The 19900-nt window shown below is 36.1% G+C and overlaps 1 protein-coding gene across 50 annotated transcripts in view; it reads left to right on the top strand.

The window, feature by feature from the left end:
- The window catches only part of ADGRL3 (adhesion G protein-coupled receptor L3), an 858853-nt gene that overhangs the window by 599910 nt on the left and 239043 nt on the right, over nt 1-19900 (top strand). For all 50 annotated transcript variants that reach the window (XM_063723430.1, XM_063723427.1, XM_063723423.1 and 47 more), the window contains one exon: nt 2922-3002. In XM_063723430.1, the coding sequence (XP_063579500.1) occupies nt 2922-3002 (81 nt within the window). The remainder of the gene's footprint in view (nt 1-2921; nt 3003-19900) is intronic.

Here is a 19900-nt window from a genome sequence, read left to right as displayed (position 1 = left end):
GATTGTTCCTTTCTCGCATTTTACAGTCATCATAATATTAATCATTTCAAAATCTGGTCAATGCTGACTTAACTATACTATCACCTTAAAAACAAACAAACAGAAACCTCAAAATGTCCCCATGTCATTGGGACCTTTATATCCTGTTATCGAAAAGTAAGATAGTACAGCCTCTTCGGAAATCAGTCTGACAGTTTCTCAAAAGTTTACTCGTAACATTACCATATGACACAATAAATCCACTCATGGGAATATATCCAAGAAAAATACACATAAAAATTTGCACATAGAGGCTCAAAGCAGCATTGTTCACAATAGTCAAGAAGTGGAAATGATTCTAAATGTTCATCAATTGATGTATGGATAAATTAAATGTAGTGTGTCTATGCAATAGACTGTTATTTAGGAAAAAAGAAGTACTGCTTTGTGCTACAACAATGGATGAGTTTTTTTTTTAATTATGTTGAGTGAAAGAAGCTGATCACAAAATATACAAAGATATATTTTCTAATTTCATTTATATGAAAAGTCCAGAATAGGCAAATCTACAGAAACAGAAGGTAGATGAGTGGCTGCCTAGAGCTGAGATGGCTTGGGAGGAAATGAGGAGCGACTGCTAATGAACTTAGGATTTCTTTTGGTTTTGAGGAAAATGTTCTAAAACTGGTTGTGGTGTTTGCATAACTGAATATATTAAAAACTATTGAATTGTTTACATTAAATGGGTGAGCTGTGGTATGTGAATTATGCTTAATTCAGATATATATACATATGGATGTAGTGTGTCTATATCTCCATATAAATGTGTCATTTTACCTAGAGTAAATGTAATCAAAACTAATTCGCAAGCTACCCTCCCATTTCTCTATTGCCACTATTCTTTGGTATTAAAATGCACATATATTAACAAAGTACATAGTGATGGGGGTTGTATGAAAGGAGATTAGGTATGTATGAGTGTTTTGTGGTTATTGTCTTAGGTGATGAAAGCTATGTTCCAATATTATACAGAAAATCAATATTATTCTGTATGCTAAGGTTATTTTGAGCCAATATAAACGATATATTTGTATTTATGATATTACATACAATATTACGATATTGTAGTTACAATATTTACAAGATCTACAAAGTTTCAAACCAATCTATATGTAATGACACAGGGCCTTAAAAACAGAAATGTCTTTGCAACCAATATGTTACATAGGTCAAGAGGTGATTTTATAATTAAGATTATCTGAAGTTCTCAATAAACTGTATTGAACATGGACTGCTAACAGTACACAGTTGCTGTCTTATTCTTTTTATAATAATGTTTTTTAGTATTCCACTGAAACATGACCAGTGAATGTGCAATATTCTTAGTTACCATTATGAGGGACTCTGTATATTACAGCCTCTCCACTGTCTCTGCTGTTAGCTGGAAAAATGCTAGGAGCAAAGGCAGCTACTATCAACAGGGAGCCATATTAATTATTTGAAATGTGCCTCATAAGAGGAATCAGCAGAGTTTATTGCAAGTCGAATATTACTTGAAATGGGAAGGTTACTCCAACTGTTATCATAATCTATGTATCATTAACTTTCCTTGTTTAGGAAAAGAGATTAACAACCCCGTAAATTGCTATAGTAAATGTAAAGTATATAACTGCATATTCCCATTGTAGAAAGAAAGTAGTGGGTCCTCCACTCCCACTCAAACCTTCCGTATATAAAGTACCTTTAGAAATTGAACTGACTCTGTAATTATGCTTTCTTGCCTCAAAATCCTAATTGCTTATTATTATCAGTATACAAACAATAGCTACTTTGAAAATTAGATAATTCTTTATATTTAAGCTAACAATTTTTCAAATCAGCATCTTGGCCTTAAAATTCACTTTAATGTTTTCATCTCATAAAATAGAAAGTGTGTTACAAATTTGTGTGTTAGCTAACAAAATGTTTTGCAAGGAACACAGAATTAATCCATCTACTTCCCTTTTAAATTGTGGTTAGTTGTTTTTTTCATTAAATACAGATAGGAATACTTTTGTGTTCAAGTAGTGGAGATGAATCTTAAAGGTAAAATATAAATTAATCGTAATTGTAAAGTGATCTAAATAAATGTTTCTCAAAGTGTTATTTGTACATTGGGTGCCAGTCTGCAGGCTGTTTATTACTGATCTGCATTGAGGTAGGTGCAGAAATTGAGAGAGTTTAGAAAGATATACAGCAAGCTGGGCGTGGTGGCTCAAGTCTGTAATCCCAGCACTTTGGGAGGCCAAGGCGGGTGGATCATGAGGTCAGGAGTTCAAGACCAGCCTGGCCAACATGTTGAAACCCCATCTCTACTACAAATATAAAAAATTAGCTGGGCGTGGTGGCACACGTCTGTAATCCCAGCTTCTCAAGAGGCTGAGGCAGGAGAATAGCTTGAACCCGGGAGGCAGAGGTTGCAGTGAGCTGAGATCACACCACTGCACTCCAGCCTGGGCAACAGAGGAAGATTCCGTCTGAAAATAAATAAATAAGTAAAAAAGAAAGAAATAAATATTTACAGCAAATAAATATGCCACTTAATATTTATTTCATCTAACAACAAAAAATAAGGACTTTTGTTTTATATGTCTTTGCTTTGAGTTTTTTTCTTATAACTCATTTTTATTGTGTTTTTAAAGTTATCACTCCACAACAAATTTGTAATTTCACGACATAACTCAGAAAGAAGAAACATAACTCAGATTGTTGGAAAAGCACTGCTTTAATTGGGTGATGTTTGGATGACACATTGTTTTTATGTTTGGGCAGATATGTCTACACTCTTTAATTTGGGCTATTAATTCAGTTTGGAGTGAAATAATGTTATATCATAAAAACAATTTAAAAAGGGAAAAGACATATGTATGATGTCTTCTTAACAATTTGTTTTGGGTCCACAGGGCAGGCACATCATGGACAAGTTTCATACATTTCTCCACCAATTCACCTTGACTCTGAGTTAGAAAGACCCTCTGTTAAAGGTGAGTTTTTCTTTGTATAAAGAAAAAGTAACTCTGCTCATTCTTTGATGAAAGCAATGATGGTTATACATATGTATTTTGTAATGCAGTGCCTGTTAAAAAAGCAGGGATAAAATGAAGTAAGTGAGTAATCTGGAGATAAAGCAAGTCTCATTTATAAACAAAAATGTGAAATATGTCTCTGAGAAATGTTTGTAAACCAAAATACAATGGTTTCAATAAATGAGTATTTATAGTGATTCAACTAGTGGAGGACTAGTTGAATACCAATTTAGATTTAGAAATTACCAGATAACCATAACTTTTTTACTGGGACCTTCTTTTTCTACTATCCTATTTTTTTTTACATGAAGATGTCTTAATCTAAATCATATTGACAGATTTTTTCCCCTGAAAAGTAATATTTTATTGTTATTCTTAAGTCATTTTATATTAACATCATTTAGTTTTTAAAATATATGTTAAAATTATTTATTTTTAAGTTGGTGCCACCTGTTTCAGTTAAAGATTTTTGTAAATAGTCATACAAAATAAAAATTAAAGGTAACATTTACTGTCTCATAATCTAAATACAAATTTAATCCTCCTGCGTTTAAATAAATATTTATCAATGATTTTCAAAATGTTTCTTGTTCTCACAGCTGATATATGGACATGCCTTTTAATTTTATAAATACCAAATATTCCAAGGTTAACTTTTTGGTTTTAAGTAATGCAGTATATTTTCTTATATTTTCAACAGTATTAATTACTTAATAAATTAAAACTCATGAGGTCTGACGTTTCTGAACATGTTTTCTGTATAGGCTATTTCCTCTCCTGGGAGTCTCTTATCCCTTGTTGCCTAATTGATAGGTTTCCACCAACATTTCAAGGCCCTCCTCTATATTAGTTTCTCTATTAAGTTTTTCCTGACTTTGTGATAGGGTGGACCTATGTGCACGTGTCAGTTTTCCAAATGCCCCCCGTGCTTGCCTCAGTTATTACACACCTAAGACACTGGATTTTATTTTGTGGCATACTTGATCCTTTCCCTTATCTGTATGCTCTGTGAGGGCACAGAATGTCATATTTATTATTTTTCCCTGAGCCATCGGGTCTGTGCTTGGCACATAATGGAAACTCATACAATGATTTCTAAGTACTGACAGTGAAGGTGACAGCCTAGATCCTGAAGGATGCATCTGTGCTTTATTAGAGAAAAAGAGAGGAAAAATGATAAGCGAATCCCATGAAAGGGAAGAAAAATGAGATAAAACATAAATATGTGAAGGTATTTTTAAGGAATTGTGCTGGATGCACAGTAAAAGGGGAGCAGTTCTAGAGGAAAAGACTAGAGAGATGTAACAAGGCAGATTGTGATGGATTCTGTATCCCATACCAAGGAGTTTGTGTTTTATCCTGGATAAAAACGTGAAATATTTTAAATTATTTTTCCCCAGGTCACTTGGGCGTTACATCATAACATTATCAGTTGGAGATATGAGAAACATATTTCTGGTGTTAGTGTAGGTAATGAGTTGATTGGAGAAGAGATTCACAGAAGGAGGCTTTTCAGCAGTTCAGATAAAAGATAATGGGGAAATTAGGAGTGTGTCCTGGCAATGTGAGGATCTGATAAGTTATTTTGAAGAGACATGACATTTCAATGAATAGATACAGGGAAAGGGGCAGAAATGCCTCTGAGGTTTCTACATTGATTAACTGCTTGGATGCTACTGTGGTTTGAATGTTTGTATCCCTGCCAAAATTCACATTGAAACTTAATCGTCAGTGCAACTGTATTAGTATTAAGAGGTAGACATTTAGGAGATGATTACGCCATAAGGGCACTGCCCTAATGAGTGGATTGATGACCTTATAAAAGGGCTGGAGGAAACTAGGTAGGTCCTTTTTGCTCTTATGCCTTTTGCAATGTGAGGACACAGCAGGAGGCGCCATCTTGGAAACAGAGAGCAGCCCTCAACCAGACACTGAATCTGCCAGCCCCTGACCATGGGCTTCTCAGCCTCCAGAACTGTGAGAAAATAAATTTCCATTCTTTATAAATGACCCCATCACAAGTATTTTGTTATAGCATCACAAACGGACTGAGATGGATGCTTATGACATAATTGTTCATCATGAGAAATAAATGTGAATTATAAATCAATGCATTGCTTTAGACACATTAATTCATAGTAGAAGATTCCTACTAAACTTGAAAGATAGAGTCCTACTAATGCGAGTTGGTGACTTCAGTAGAATTCAGTTCCTCATACAAGATCCCAATATGATTTGAAAAAGAGTATACTTTAGGGTCACGGATAAGACAGTATAAAGATCTACTCCAAAACTTAGTGACTTAAAACAAGAAATATTTATTATAGTTTTGAGAGTTGATGTCCAATTACTTAGCTGGGGCTGAATGTTTTATAGTTAACAGGCTGGTTGGTTTTGCAGAGGAGGGGACTCACTCACATTTTTGAAAATTGCCCTGATGTCTCTAGGGTGATGGTCACATTCTCTCTTCATTCAGCAGGTTATTGTCATGTTTGCTGATGTCCCATTGGCCAAAGCAAGTCACAAAGCAAATTCAATTTAAGAGAGCAGAAATAGATTATATCCCTTGATTGAGGAGCCACACTTCAAAGGACCATGAATATAAGAAGAAGAGGAATTAGAACAATTTATAAACTACCATTTTATATGACTACCATAGGTAGTCATATAAAAAGTAAAATAAATGTAAAATCAAACAAGACAAAAAAACTAACTGATAAAGGGATTTGGAAGCCAATAAATGGCCAGGCAAGGGGCTCATCAGTTTGTAGTTCCAAGTGACCTGTCTGGAGCAGCCTCTGTGGGGATGCCAGCTGCAGCAGGGGAGGCAGGCCTGGGACTGCATGCTTGGCTGAGCCGGCAGGGGCCAGAAACAGGCACTCCCTACCAAGTTAAAGGGACAGGAGTCCCACACTCCTAGGTGCAGCTGCAGCTTCCCAGCAGCAGCTCTGGACCCAACCATTCCTGAGCTCTCAGGGACCCAGGAAGCCCCCATTGCCACTGCAGGCTCAGAAGTGCCAGATCCTGCTCCCTGGCCTCTCCCTGCTCCTGGTGCCCACTCCAATTTTGGAGCAAAGTTGAAGCCAAGCGTGGGCACTGTTGCATCCTGACTGGGTATGCATGTGCTTGGGGTGGTGCTGACATCGCAGCCCTACTCTACCTCCTTGACACTCTCTGAAACTTTGAACACTGACAAGCTCATGGATGGAAGCCCAGGTTTGGGGGGCTGAAGGTAGCTTGGCACAGGCCTGCAGACCCCCAACCCCCCTGCTAGGCATGAAAAGCCTGGGCACCATGGATGGCATGTAGAAGGCAGGAGGCAGATGGGTTCCTGGGCTGAAAGGGCCAGGTGTCCGGTTTAAACCTCACTTTCAAGGCAGGGATGGCCTGAAGCCTGGGGGCTGGGCTGCCAGTTCTGGGTGAAGTCTGTGGCCTGGAGTGAGAACTTATGGTCCTTTTGTTCAAGCCCTCCCATGGCTGCCCATGGACCAATTGGCATGCACTTCCACCCTTCTAAGCCTATAAAAACCCCAGACTCAGCCATACTTGAACAGACGTTGGGATGACCTGCCTGCAGAAGGGAGCTACCCACTGCCAGTCTCCTCTCCACTGAGAGCTGAACACTCATCAGGATGACCTGCCTGTGGAGAGAAGCTACCCACTTCAGGTCTCCTGAGAGCCATTCTGTCCCTCAATGAAGCTCCTGTCCACCTTACTCACTGTATTAGTTTGTTCTCACTCTGCCAATAAAAGCATACCTGAGACTGGGTAATTTATAAAAGAAAGGAGGTTTAATGGACTCATACTTCCACATGGCTGGGGAGGTCTCACAATCATGGTAGAAGGTGAAAGGCATATCTTATGTGGTGGCAGAAAAGAGACAATGAAAGAGCCAAGCAAAAAGGGAAACTTCTTATAAAATCATCAGATCTCATGAGACTTATTCACTACCACGAGAACAGTATGGAGGAAACTGCCCCCATATTCTGTTATCTCCCACTGAGTGCCTCCCACAACACATGAGAATTATGAGAGCTACAATGCAAGATGAGATTTGGGTAGAGACACAGCCAAACCTTATCATCCCATCCCAGCCCCTCCCAAATCTCGTGTGCTCACATTTCAAAACCAATTATGCCTTTCCAACAGTTCCCTAAAGTCTTAACTCATTTTAGCATTAACTGAAAAGTCCACAGTCCAAACTCTCATCTGAAACAAGGCAAGCCCCTTCTGCCTATGAGCCTGTAAAATCAAAAGCAAGTTAGTTACTTACTAGATATAATGGGGGTAGAGGCATTAGATAAGTACAGCCATTCCAAATGGAAGAAATTGGCCAAAATGAAGGGGCTACAACCACCATGCAGGTCCAAAATTCAATCGGGTGGTCATTAAACCTTAAAGTTCCAAAATGATTTCCTTTGCCTCCATGTCTCACATCCAGGTCACACTGATGAAAGAGGTGGGTTCTCATGGTCTTGGGCAGCTTCACCCCTGTGACTTTGCAGGGCACAGCCCTTTATGAGCTGGCATTGAGCGTCTGCAGCTTTTCCAGGTGCATGGTGCAAGCCATCAGTGGACCTACCATTCTGTGGTCTGGAGGACAACACTGTGGAGCTGTAACACAAACAGGGCTGAAGGGGGATGGAGCTAAAATATTTGTAAGAAATCTGGCCGCATGGTTCAGTCACCTCCCACTAGGCCCCACCTCCAACATTAGGGATTACAATTTGACAGGAGATTTGGGCAAGTACACAGATCCCAACCGTATCAACCATAATCCAGCAGTCATTTCTGCTTGATATCTACCTCAAATTGTGCTCTGTACCTTAAAATGGTTGTCCTGATAGATTCTACTTCTTATTTGATTTAGGAGGAATGATATAAATTCCTCTGCATGCAGAGATCAGAGACTCTCCTAAATTGTTCTGTGATTAATTGTTCAATCCAATTGCAATTATAATCACTAGCTCATGTGACCCTGCCTTGCAGTTTTCAAAATAAAAATAAAATTAATTAGACAAATAAAGAGATTTGTACAAATTATCAAAATAATGCAAAAACTCTTATTCATTTTTCTTAAGACTATCTTATATTTAAAGACAAATATTGGAAAGGGGATAGGGGGGTATAGTAATATCATTAGCTTGGAACTATAAACTATTTCCTTTCAACTATAACCCCTCATCTTTATTTATAATTTAAAAATATACTGTACACTATTGTTGATATGTATATGCATTCAAATTATACATGCAAAATGTACATACATGTCTATATCTGTCTGCCTATCTATTGACAAGGGAAGTGGGAGAGAGAGGAGGAGGAGAGCGAGTTTCTCTTGTATGTTATGGGTTTTTATTTGAATGTATAAAATATGACAAATTAGGTTCTTTAAATAATTGAAATTCTATTTCCAGTAATTTTTTGTGAGATTATATAGCAATATCCTTTGAATTGCCTATAAACTAACACTAGCTAACCATCTTACCTTTTCTTTTTCTATTTTTCTACTGTAATTTCATACGTATTGAAAATATGAGCAACATCTCTAGGTATTCCCCTTACTCCATTCACCCATGACTCTCTATATCTTTTTCTGTCTCTTCCTGAAGCGATTTCACCAGTCTACATATATGTTAATGTTTCAGGAATTATTGCTTTATGTATTAATTCCTTTTATAGTTTATGGACTTGACTATATTCCTATAGGAAAATCATACTTAATTTTCTGTTATTCATCAGTCTAGCAATATGAAACAAAAATATTTAAAATATATTAACATAGTTATAAATATTAGCAGAGGAAACTCAATCTAACAATATGAACTCAATCTAAAAATAACACAGAAGACTGCTTCAGATACTTTGCCATTTTATTCTTTTGTCATATGAAATATCTTGGATTACTTGATACTTACTTTTTATAATAGTGATTGTGCTTTGAGTGGTTGAGACAAGAAAGTAATTATTGGTAACTTTAAAATTGTGTTTTAAAACTCTATTTTGAAAATTATACTTATATATATAAAATCACATTCTAACCCCCTTCTGCCCCCTCACCTGTGAATCATTTTAGTTTTAATGCATGGGTCACCATTCTACCTCCTTTCAATTCCCTTGATTTATTCCTCTTTCACTCTCATATTTTTAGGGAAAAAGTATTTTGTGTTATTGTTACATTTGTTTACCCTGGTCACAGTGTGTTTCTTTTCTGATAGTGTTCATTTGAATTGTGTTCAACCTGCTCTTAGTAATCAAAAAGAAAATATAGTAACAAGTTACAAAATACCTTTGAATAAAATGTCGTACTCTCTGCAGTTGCAAAGTAGCCACTGAATTTATATACTAATGAGCAAATTTGAGAGATTCTGTTCTTTAAATCTAATGTGATCGTACATGGCATTTGGTCGCACAATTTATGGCTGTGATGGCTTTATGTGCATTCTTCAATTTACAGATTTTATTACTGAATAGGGATGTAAATTCCAATAGTTTACTAGTGCATTAAAGTCACAATACATTACAAGGTAATTAACCAGAGCTGCCACTATAAATAGAAAAATAGTCACAGCCTTCACTATAAACTACTTAATAAAAATAAGGTTCTGAATCAGCATTCAGCATTATAGTAATTCTTCTTGCCATACGTCTCATTAATCAGGACTTTTTTAAAAAGCTTCATCTCAAAGCACTATTATTTTTAAAACTTTCATTATTAAAACAAGTTTGTTATAATTTTGTAGTTAATTTAATGGGATTGATGATATATTTCTGTATGCAAGTAAGCTCTACATGCTTTTGAGGCGTATTTCCCAGTTTTACTAAAGTGGAAATGAAAGAAATACTACTTTGGTGATTTCATGGCAGATTTGTAAATAAGTACATGAGAGTTCTTAGCAGGACTCATTAAAAGTTAGAGTTCTGGAGGTCATATGTCCCCACCAACTCTCCTTTCTCCCAACCGTTATTTTGCCTCCTGACTACTCACATGCAAAATGCCCTACCCCAGAATCATGTCTTAATATATTACAGACAGAGTCACTCAATGAAGGTGGTTGGGTGGGAATTTGTGTTAAAGGTAAATCAGAATCCTAAGCAGAGGCATATATTATTTGAGGTTTACATATACCAGTTGGGACACATCCTGCAGTTGAGACTTTGTTGTTTTTACTTTGTGTTTGTCTGTTTCATTGTTTTCCTGTAGAGTTTGGTGGCAGCCTTAGCAGTCCATTATAAAATCCATTATAGAAATTCTTCACGGCATCACTAACAATTGAAGTTAGACAAATTCCTGCCAATTACCAAAAACAAAGACATTAACTTCTAAAAAATGCCTTCCTAATGTCATACTAATGATGATATTTTGAATATTTTGCTATGTAAAAAATTGACAATTATTGAATATATTCCACCTTCCAATATAGTGAACTACATTTTATTTTATTTATGTATTTATGTATGTATGCATTTATTTATTTATTTATTTTCTGAGACAGAGTTTTGCTCTTGTTGCCCAGGCTGGAGTGCAATGGCTTGATCTCGGCTCGCCACAACCTCTGCCTCCCAGGTTCAAGTGATTCTCCTGCCTCAGCCTCCCAAGTAGCTGGGATTACAGGCATGCACCACCATGCCTAGCTAATTACTACTTTTTATAAATCTAGTGAATTTTGTAGAGTTTTTCTATAGGTAGTGTCTTAATAAGAAGTCTAATATTGGATACTAATTTATACATTTGTAAACTGTTGACAGTTATGATGTATACTCTGAGACAAAGCTGATTTTTCACATTTGAAAAATTACAATTATTTTTACCTTTTTTCCCTCAAATAAACCAAGTAATACAAATATGGTTCAACCGACACATAATCAATGAACTAGAGTAATGCCAGGCATTAAGTTTCATGTGCAAATTGAATTATATTCAGCAAATCCACTCACTGAAAATATTTTTTAAAGTTCAAAATAAACAGATGGTTCTGCCTAGTACATCTATATTAGAAATAGGCCATAGCCAAAGATTTACTATTACAAATTGGAGACATTAACACATGCTATTATCTAGTGAAGTATAAAAACAGTTTAAATTAACTAAAATAAAATAGGAATGTCACATCTGGCATTCTCATGAAGAGTCTGCAGGCCTGTTCTCTAATATTCTATGATGATGCTTTTCTAACTTATCTGATTAGCAGACATTACAAGGGGAGGGAACATAAATTCCCTAGTTTTACCTACTCTTATCCCGATAGAATAAAAATGAAACTTGCATATAACAGAGTTCTTTGATTGCATTAAATTAAAACTCTTTTCCTGTGTTCCTATGCTTATAAAGCCAAACATTTTTATTATTATTTAGAGTACACTGTGAACACCTAGAAGATACAGGCAGAGAGAGTGGCTTGTTAACATTAACAGCAAAGACAATTCCCATTTATTAAGTATATACCTACCGTGTATCAAACACAGAAAACTGTATTTCATACACATTGTCTCAATTAGTCTCACAAGGATCCTATTACTTTTTTATTCAGACTTAATGATCATGATTATCATATCTCTAGGTTCCTGCATGATACCATAATACTGTATAATACTAATAGAATGTGTTGACTTTAATTAAAATTATATTCTAAATTTAATGTTAAAACGTATTTGTTATTCAGTATTGTCAGGAATAAGTATGAGGGTTTTGCAAACCTGTAACATACTTTCCAATTATAGGTTTTTGTTTAAAATCTAACATTTATAATTTGAAATAATTTAGCATACTCTTTCTGCCCCTTGTGGTCTATAATTCATATACTGAGAATAATTATCCCAGAGAGTAGAATGATCTGGTAGTTCTTCATATTTGGTTGTTAGTCAGTTTGTCCTGGTGGTCTCTAAAGGAGCCAATTGAGAAGGGAAAAAAAATTTGTTCAAATTCTCTTTCCATGCTTGCTGATGGAATGGTATTCTTAGTATTCAAAGGGTGTTAAATAAAGGCTTGGTACTGTCATGCTTTGAACATTCTTCTTCAGGTTTGATGTGACTGGTTGCAGATCCAGTGATAATGACGCTCACATTGAATACAGTGGCTCCTCGATGTTGATTCTCCCCTTGATCACTGTTCCAGAGAAGAGAAAGTCACTGGGATTAGTATGTCTCTAAGTAGCTATGATGAGGCTCAGTTCTCTCAACTTCACCTCTCCCCAATTCCCATGCGGAGCTTCCTGTGTTCTCTCTCCTGAGGTTATTCACTGGCCCAGCTTCCCTAAGATTGCTACTATAGGTTCCAGGGCTTATTTCTCATTATCTTACTTTGTTTTTAGTCTCTTTCAGAAAAGTGGTGGTATAGCTGTGTATTTTTGTTCTGAAAAAATATGTTTAATGTCTAAATATCACAAGTTTTGACTGAGGTATTGCTAGTCAGTAATGACAATGATAATAGCTAACATTTACTATGCAAATTAAATGTGAAATCATGTGTTCGATCTAATATAATTCATATGACTCCCTCTCTTATAATTCCTTCCCAAAGAGAGCTAATCATACTATTCTTTAGGATTTTCCATAGATATCACCTTTTTGAGTGGTATGAACATTTATTTGTTCCCAGCTCTATTCTAAGCACTTGACACGGATTATTATTTCATTAATCTCCCAAATATCATGAAATAGGTAGACAATTATTATTGTCTTTTTGTGAATGAGAAAACTGAGACATAGAGAAGTTGTTTAACTTTATAAAGGTAAGACAGATAATACTAAGCCTCGGAGCCAGGATTCAAACCTAGGTATTAAAAAAAAATCTGCTATGGCAGTTTTTCATGTATATGAAAGGAACTACAACTTAGTGCCCAGTCCAATACACTGTACTAAGTAATCCATAGGCTGGGCACGGTGGCTAATGCCTGTAAACCCAGCACTTTGAGAGGACGAGGGGGGTGGTTCACGAGGTCAGGAGATCAAGACCATCCTGGCTAACATGGTGAAACCCTGTCTCTACTAAAAATACAAAAAATTAGCTGGGCATGGTGGCATGCACCTGTAGTCCCAGCTACTTGGGGAGGCTGAGGCAGGAGAATTGCTTGAACACGGGAGGCGGAGATTGTAGTGAGCCGAGATCATAGCACTGCACTCCAGTCTGGGCAACAGAGCGAGAATCCGTCTCAAAAAAAAAGTAATCCTTAATGAAACATTATCAGCAAGGAGTGGGAGGATCTGACTATCCATAGTATAGTATTTTTAAGAAAATCTTTCATCATCTTATTTATTCATCTTAAGAATACAATATGACACAAATAGTTTGAAGACATATCTACTATTTACTCACCAAGTGACAATTTTTTGTGTGCTTTTTGTTTCCTTTAAAACATCTTTGTTCTAGTGCCACTCTTTACCTTTTACTGTTTTCATAAACATGTACTGCTTCTCTCAGAAAACATATCTAAAATCATACTGCAAAAAGAGGTCAGGCATTCTAACAATGTATTACAAATTGTATACAAGTTAATGTACTAAATCTTGTAAAATATTAAAATGTAATCTTTGATAAAATATCCTATTTTTTAATGTTTTCAATATTCTCTTCCCCAAAATGGTTAATGTTTATATAATCACCAGAAAATAGTTTTATACCCGCATAGTAAAAATTAATTGCCTTACTGCCTGGAGCAGACAGCTGGCTGGTAGCTGTGTTGGCTGTTACCATCAAAGCCTGAGGGGGTGAAGTAGGAGGTCTGCCTTGACCTCCAAATGTAACAGTCTCCTCAACCCCACCTGCTGCATACCCACAGCTGCAAGGTTCCAAATTATTTGGCATACTCAACATAACACATGCACACATGCACACACACACATGCCACTCAGGAGAATCTTCTTGAATATAACAATTCCTACTTGACAATAGATGTAGAAGATAAGTATGATAAAAATTGTATTCGGTAATCCTTGCATTTTAAATTTTACTCTTAGAGTTAATTGCCTGAATTTAAAGATCTTCTTTTTTGAGATCTTTTAGTAGGGGTTGGAATTGTTATACATACAACATCAGCCTACATAGTACCACTTGGAGAATTAGAATCTTTTCTCCTTAGCTGCTAAAAGGCATATAGCTTCTTAGCATCAACACTAAGAAGCACTTGGCTCTCTCAATGCCAAGAAGCACTTTTCTCTTTGCTAGTGATAGCTCCGGGTCCAGCAATTATTTCCATTTTTTAAGAATGCAGCAAAAAACAATATGCCTCACTCTTAAATGTGGCATCAGAATATCCTAGGTGGAGTCAAATGCAAGTACACAGCATGAATACCAGTGCCTGCATTTAATCCTGATATCCCACTTTGCTAAGTATATGGCCATGGACAAAACCATTACCACAGTGCCTCAGATTTTCCAACAAATTTCCTTCCCAAGGTTAAGTATCAAATATTGAGTATGATATTATATGTGAAAATGCTTTATAACCTAAAGAATGCTATACAAATATTGGTTAATTTAATTTAGCAGCAATACTCTATTGCTCTAGTCAAAAGCTTAGTATATCTCACATATAGTAAGATCAAATAAAAAAGTTCTCAACAGAGCTCTCAATGTTTTTATCCTCCTTAAATCCTATTGGTTTAATTATGATACAGTTTTAATTTTATATAAAAACATATTTTAGTTGTGAATGGCTATATACTAAAAATCTCAAATATATGTAAAATAATTTATTACAGTCTTATGTAAAACTACACGAGTTTTTCCCTGTGTTCTTCCTAAGGGCTCTAACTGTCCTTTAGTAGTCAACAAATATTTTTTATGCACTTGCGTCTTATGCATGGCTTAAATTCTGAAATTATAGGGTAAAGCTAAAAAAAAAAAACTTGAAAAATTTCTTAAATTATTCATGACATGTGGTCCAATAATGAGTTATTCCTTAATATCAGAAAATGTGAATTTAAAAATGTCATAAAATTGCTCTGGGGTGTCTAGATACCTATGTGATGAGGGGTGTAGGGAGACACAGACAGCATTGAAGGAACCTGATCACTGCTCCTCAGTCCCTCTGGGCTTTGTGCTCACTGAGTAAAATGGCAAATAGAATCTTTTCTCAAACTCTTTTTAAATGCATACAGTTGAATTTAAATCAAATTAATTTTTGATGTGACTGTACAATAGTGAATGCCTAGGAGAGAAAAGATTTTTGCCCTCATGGACTTTACCTTGTAGTGGGAGATTTGAACAATAAAAAACTTGTTGATTAAACAGTCAAGATTATAAATTGATTATTATTATAGCCATAAAAGACATATAAGATGGTTAGTCAAAGGAAGCCACTCTAGGGAGGTGACCATTGAGCTGAAGCATGAAGAATGAAAGTGAGTTGGCCATTATTACAGTTGAATAGTGTGTTCAAAGGCCCTGAAATAGGAAATTTATAGTATGTTAACTAATTTACTCACTAAGCAAAGACTAATTAAGGCCTCCTATTTGCCAGGCATTTGTGGGATTGAGCAGTTTACAAATCTGTCAAGATTTCTATTCTCATGGAGTACACATTCTAGACAAAGGAAAGTATAAATAAACAAAAAAGTAAACAAATGGATAAACTAATTTCTGGAATATAATAAGAGGAGAGAGTAGGGATATAGGCAGAGGATGTAAGTGGGACCTAAATCATACCACAGTCATGCAGGTTCTTGTAAGACGTGAAGGAAGTCATGGTCTTATTTTAAAAGCTGTGAATAACGCTGAAGGGTTTTTACATAGAGTACTGCATACTATGGTTTCAATTTTTAAAAGATGACTCTAGCTACACGGTGGAGAATGACTTAGAGAGAGGTAAATCCAATCATATTGGTGTGGCCTTTCCTTAAAATTTTATTACAGGGGTGGGGGAGAGGGGAGGGATAGCATTAGGAGACATACCTAATGTAAATGATGAGTTAATGGGTGTAGCACACCAATATGGCACATGTATACATATGTAACAAGCCTGCACATTGTGCACATGTACCCTAGAACTTAAAGTATAATAAAAAAAAAATTATTACAGAATTCCCTCCTGCCCCTTCTGTTCTCCGAAGATTCTGTTTCCTTCTTTCCCTTCCATTTCCCACACTAGTTATAGTCCCGTGGGCAAAGTGGGTTCACTTTTCTGATCAGATGTAGCAGAATAGTTTAGAAGCAGGCTAAATTCTGAGTCTCTAAGAGCAGCATCTTAAGGAACACATGCCTGGATTCCAATAAATACCCTAGGGTTAAAGCCTTTGCTGAGCATAAGAGCATTAACTGCTAACGGATAACCAATGAAAAGACCGCATTTGCTGTGCCCACACAATCAGATTCTCATGCTGAATATTGATTCTGTTAAATCACAAATAGTGTTAGACTTTTGACTGGTGATTGTGAATCTGTTAATCTATTGCCAAGGTTAGTCTGTATTGCTTCTAGTACTCAGTAGGGCTTCAGTGTGAACAATTGATGTGGGGTGAAGTGGGAAGAACGACACTGACAAAAGAAATTATAGCCTAGGTTATAATCGATCTTTAGATACTAAACCTAGCAATTCCAAATATCCTACAGATAGTGGGAAACCACAAAAGACTTCAAGCATAGAAGGCATTAATGCAATTAGTTTGCATAGAAATATTGATTCCAGTGCTTAAGGTGGACTGAGAGCAAAGAGAATTAGTAGGATATTTCATAAAATGCTCTTGAGAGTGCAAACTGAAAGACAGTAGCAATGGAAATAAAGACATGATGGATTCAGAGACTGCAGTTAAAGCATAAATAGACCTCCTTGATTGTTTAGAATTGTAGGACATGTCAAGAGAGAAATTCCTTGATTTCTAATTTAGATAATTTGGGTGGATTTTGGTACTGTTCTGGAAGACAAGGGCAATTCATGTTCAGACTAAAGATCACCCATTATTGATTCTTTGAAAGTACATGTAGCATGAAACATGATTGCAAAGTGGTTCCTTTCAGTCTATAAAAGATGAAAAAAAATAATTTTAGGAGTGTCTGAGACCTTTAGCCTTGTCTAAGTAATTGAATTGGCCCTTTGGTCACCGGGTGGTTAGTTATCTTGAGATGTAATTTATTTAGAAAAGTATTACTAGTGGATTTATGTGATACTGAGTCTGATAAAGATCTTTCCTGGAAGTTGAAAGGTATGCCTGCCAGAATTTATTTAGGTTTTAATAAGTGAATAAATGAAGCCAGGGCTATAGAGTGGGAACCACCTCTGGTCACCAAATGGTCCATGCCTTTTCTTTGTTTCACAAATTTGAACAATTGTAGTTCTTCATTTCAATGTGCCTGTTCATTTAAGAGGGAACCCTTAGGGCATACTTGTTTGTTTGTTAGATAAAACCATTCTAAGACACAACACGGAGCATACAGGCTGCAATGCAAGCACATAAAACCCGAGATACCAGATGGAAAATGTCTTAGCCTTGTAGTTCTGATTTGCTAAAGAAAAAAAAAAAAAAAAAAGCGCGGGGTGTGGGGGATGGGGTGGAGGATGTAGGGGCAAACATTTAAATTTTGCTTCTGTTGTTTTCCTCTGTTAATACAGAAATTTGATGTTGGTATCTTGCAGAAAATGAGCTTTTAAAAGCAAATCTTCAGAGTTTAAAAATCATCCCATCCTCTTCGCAAAAATCTGCAGTATTATTTTTCTTTATAAAATCTACCCAGCTGAAATATTTTCTGATGAGTTTAAATGCATATGAACTACTAGTGCTCTAGAGACTGTCTTAATTGAGTACTTCGTTTTCTACTTTATTGAAATGTGTACTTTGAAAACATTGGTGAAATTTGCCATTTCCCACCTGGCATCGGCAACAGCTGGAGCCTGGCCCGTTTACGATGGCCTACAGTCACGCAGTACTAATCTGAAGCAAATGTCATATGAAAAGCTACGTCTCTGCCCCTTCTTCTGTTAAACGCATCTAAGACAAAAGTAAGAGCATAATATTTTATTTAAGCTCAGCTATTTTTCTTTTTCCCCTCTTCCCTTACCATTTCTGTTGCTCTAAAACTATTACTCGTGGTCATGCTCTTAACTGAAATATTTATAGGGAAAAGATTTGTTTTAAATGAGCAGATGGGCCAGACTTAAGACAAGCTGCTATATTAATAAACATGTGTGGTACTTTATCAGTAAAGGAGCCTATTTTGACATTTCTTCTGGATGATTTGTATAGCCTATCACTATCACACCTGGTGCAGGGACAATAAATGGGCACTTAATAGTCAAGCAGTGTGCGAACACCTTCCATTATAACTTCATTATGTCAGATATGATCATCTATTACTGAATGTCAGACACTTAATTTATGATCAGTTGCCCTATGGAATTAGTGACCAAACAAATGAATAGTCCATTCATGTAACTTTTGCTGTAAATGTATTTCTCCTAATACCAACCCCCCTTTTTTTAAGCACATGGACTTAATCTGATATCCTTTGGGATTTTAAAACATAAGATGTTTTGTTTTATATTTGTGAAATTTGAGAAGTGGGAAAATGTGAATAACATATGATGTAAAATTCCATACTCAATTATGTTAATGCCCATATCTGTTTAAAATAAGCACAATTCTTTAGTTTCCTTTACCAATGAATTTCAGTTTGATTTTGGTAAAGTGACAATGCTTTTTGGAAAAAAAATAAAACTTCTCCCTAGAGATCTGCTATACAATAATGTGCATATAGTTAATACTGTACTGTACACTTAAAATTAGTTGAGGGTAAATTTCATGTTATGTGTTTCTTACCACTTTTTTTAAAAAAAGAACTTCTCCATTGGACAATATAAACAGGGTATAGTTAGTTAACTGTGGCACTATCAAAGCAATAGGTACAAAAGACACAGCGAAAAGAGAAGCTTAGGTTTTCGAGAGAGGCTCCAGGAAGAATAAAGACAGCTAAGGAACTGATACTTCGTAGGCTTTAATAATTAATGTTCCTGGCTGGACATGGTGGTTCATGCCTATAATCTCAGCACTTTGGGAGGCCATGGCAGGAGGATCTCTTGAGACCAGGAGTTTGAGATTGGCCAGGGCAACATAACAAGACTCCCATTTCTACAAAAAAAAAAAAAAATTTTTTTTTTTTTTGAGACAGATTCTACTCTAGCACCCAGGCTTTAGTGTGGTGGCACCATCATGGCTCACTGCAGACTTGACCTTCCAGGTTCAAGCAATCCTCCTACCTCCGCCTCCCAAGCTAGGACTACAAGCACATGTGCCATCATGCCCAGCTAATTTTTCTTTTTTTTGTAGAGGCAGAGTTTTGCCATGTTGCCCAGGCTTCTACAAAAATTTCTTTAAAATTAGCCTAGCTACTCAGGAGGCTAAGGCAGAAGGATTGCTTGAGCTCAGGAAGGTGAGCTATAGTGAGCTAACTCCACAGCTCTACACTCCAGCCTGGGCAACAGAGTGAGATGAGACCTTGTCTCTAAACAAACAAACAAAACAGACAAAAAAGAATTAATGTTCCCCGCTGGCATCTGCAGAACCTTTTTACCTTCTTCTTTGGACATAACAACATGCCATCAGAACTCCACCACGTCTATATTCAAGATCATTATTAGAGAAATCCTTAGACTCAGTTGAAGTTACTATCTATCTATGAAAAGATTCTTTCAGAGATGTCTAGCCTATTTTCTAATGAGGACCTTAGAACTGGGGCAGTGATAAGACCAACTGTAGGGGGAAAGAAGTCTCAAAGCCTGTTTAAGAATCAGTTAAACTATTTGACCAGCCAGATTAGTAAGAAACTGAATGCTACAGAATAGGAAAATATTAACAAACTGTTAATAGAGAAGGATGGTGTGAGAATGAATCTACAATAGACATATTAGAATTGTCTTCAGCTATTT

Source organism: Pongo abelii, chromosome 3 (genome assembly GCF_028885655.2).
Source record: "Pongo abelii isolate AG06213 chromosome 3, NHGRI_mPonAbe1-v2.0_pri, whole genome shotgun sequence".
Taxonomy (NCBI): domain Eukaryota; kingdom Metazoa; phylum Chordata; class Mammalia; order Primates; family Hominidae; genus Pongo; species Pongo abelii.
Note: the sequence above shows the minus strand (reverse complement) of the source record. Positions and strands in the feature narration are given on the sequence as shown.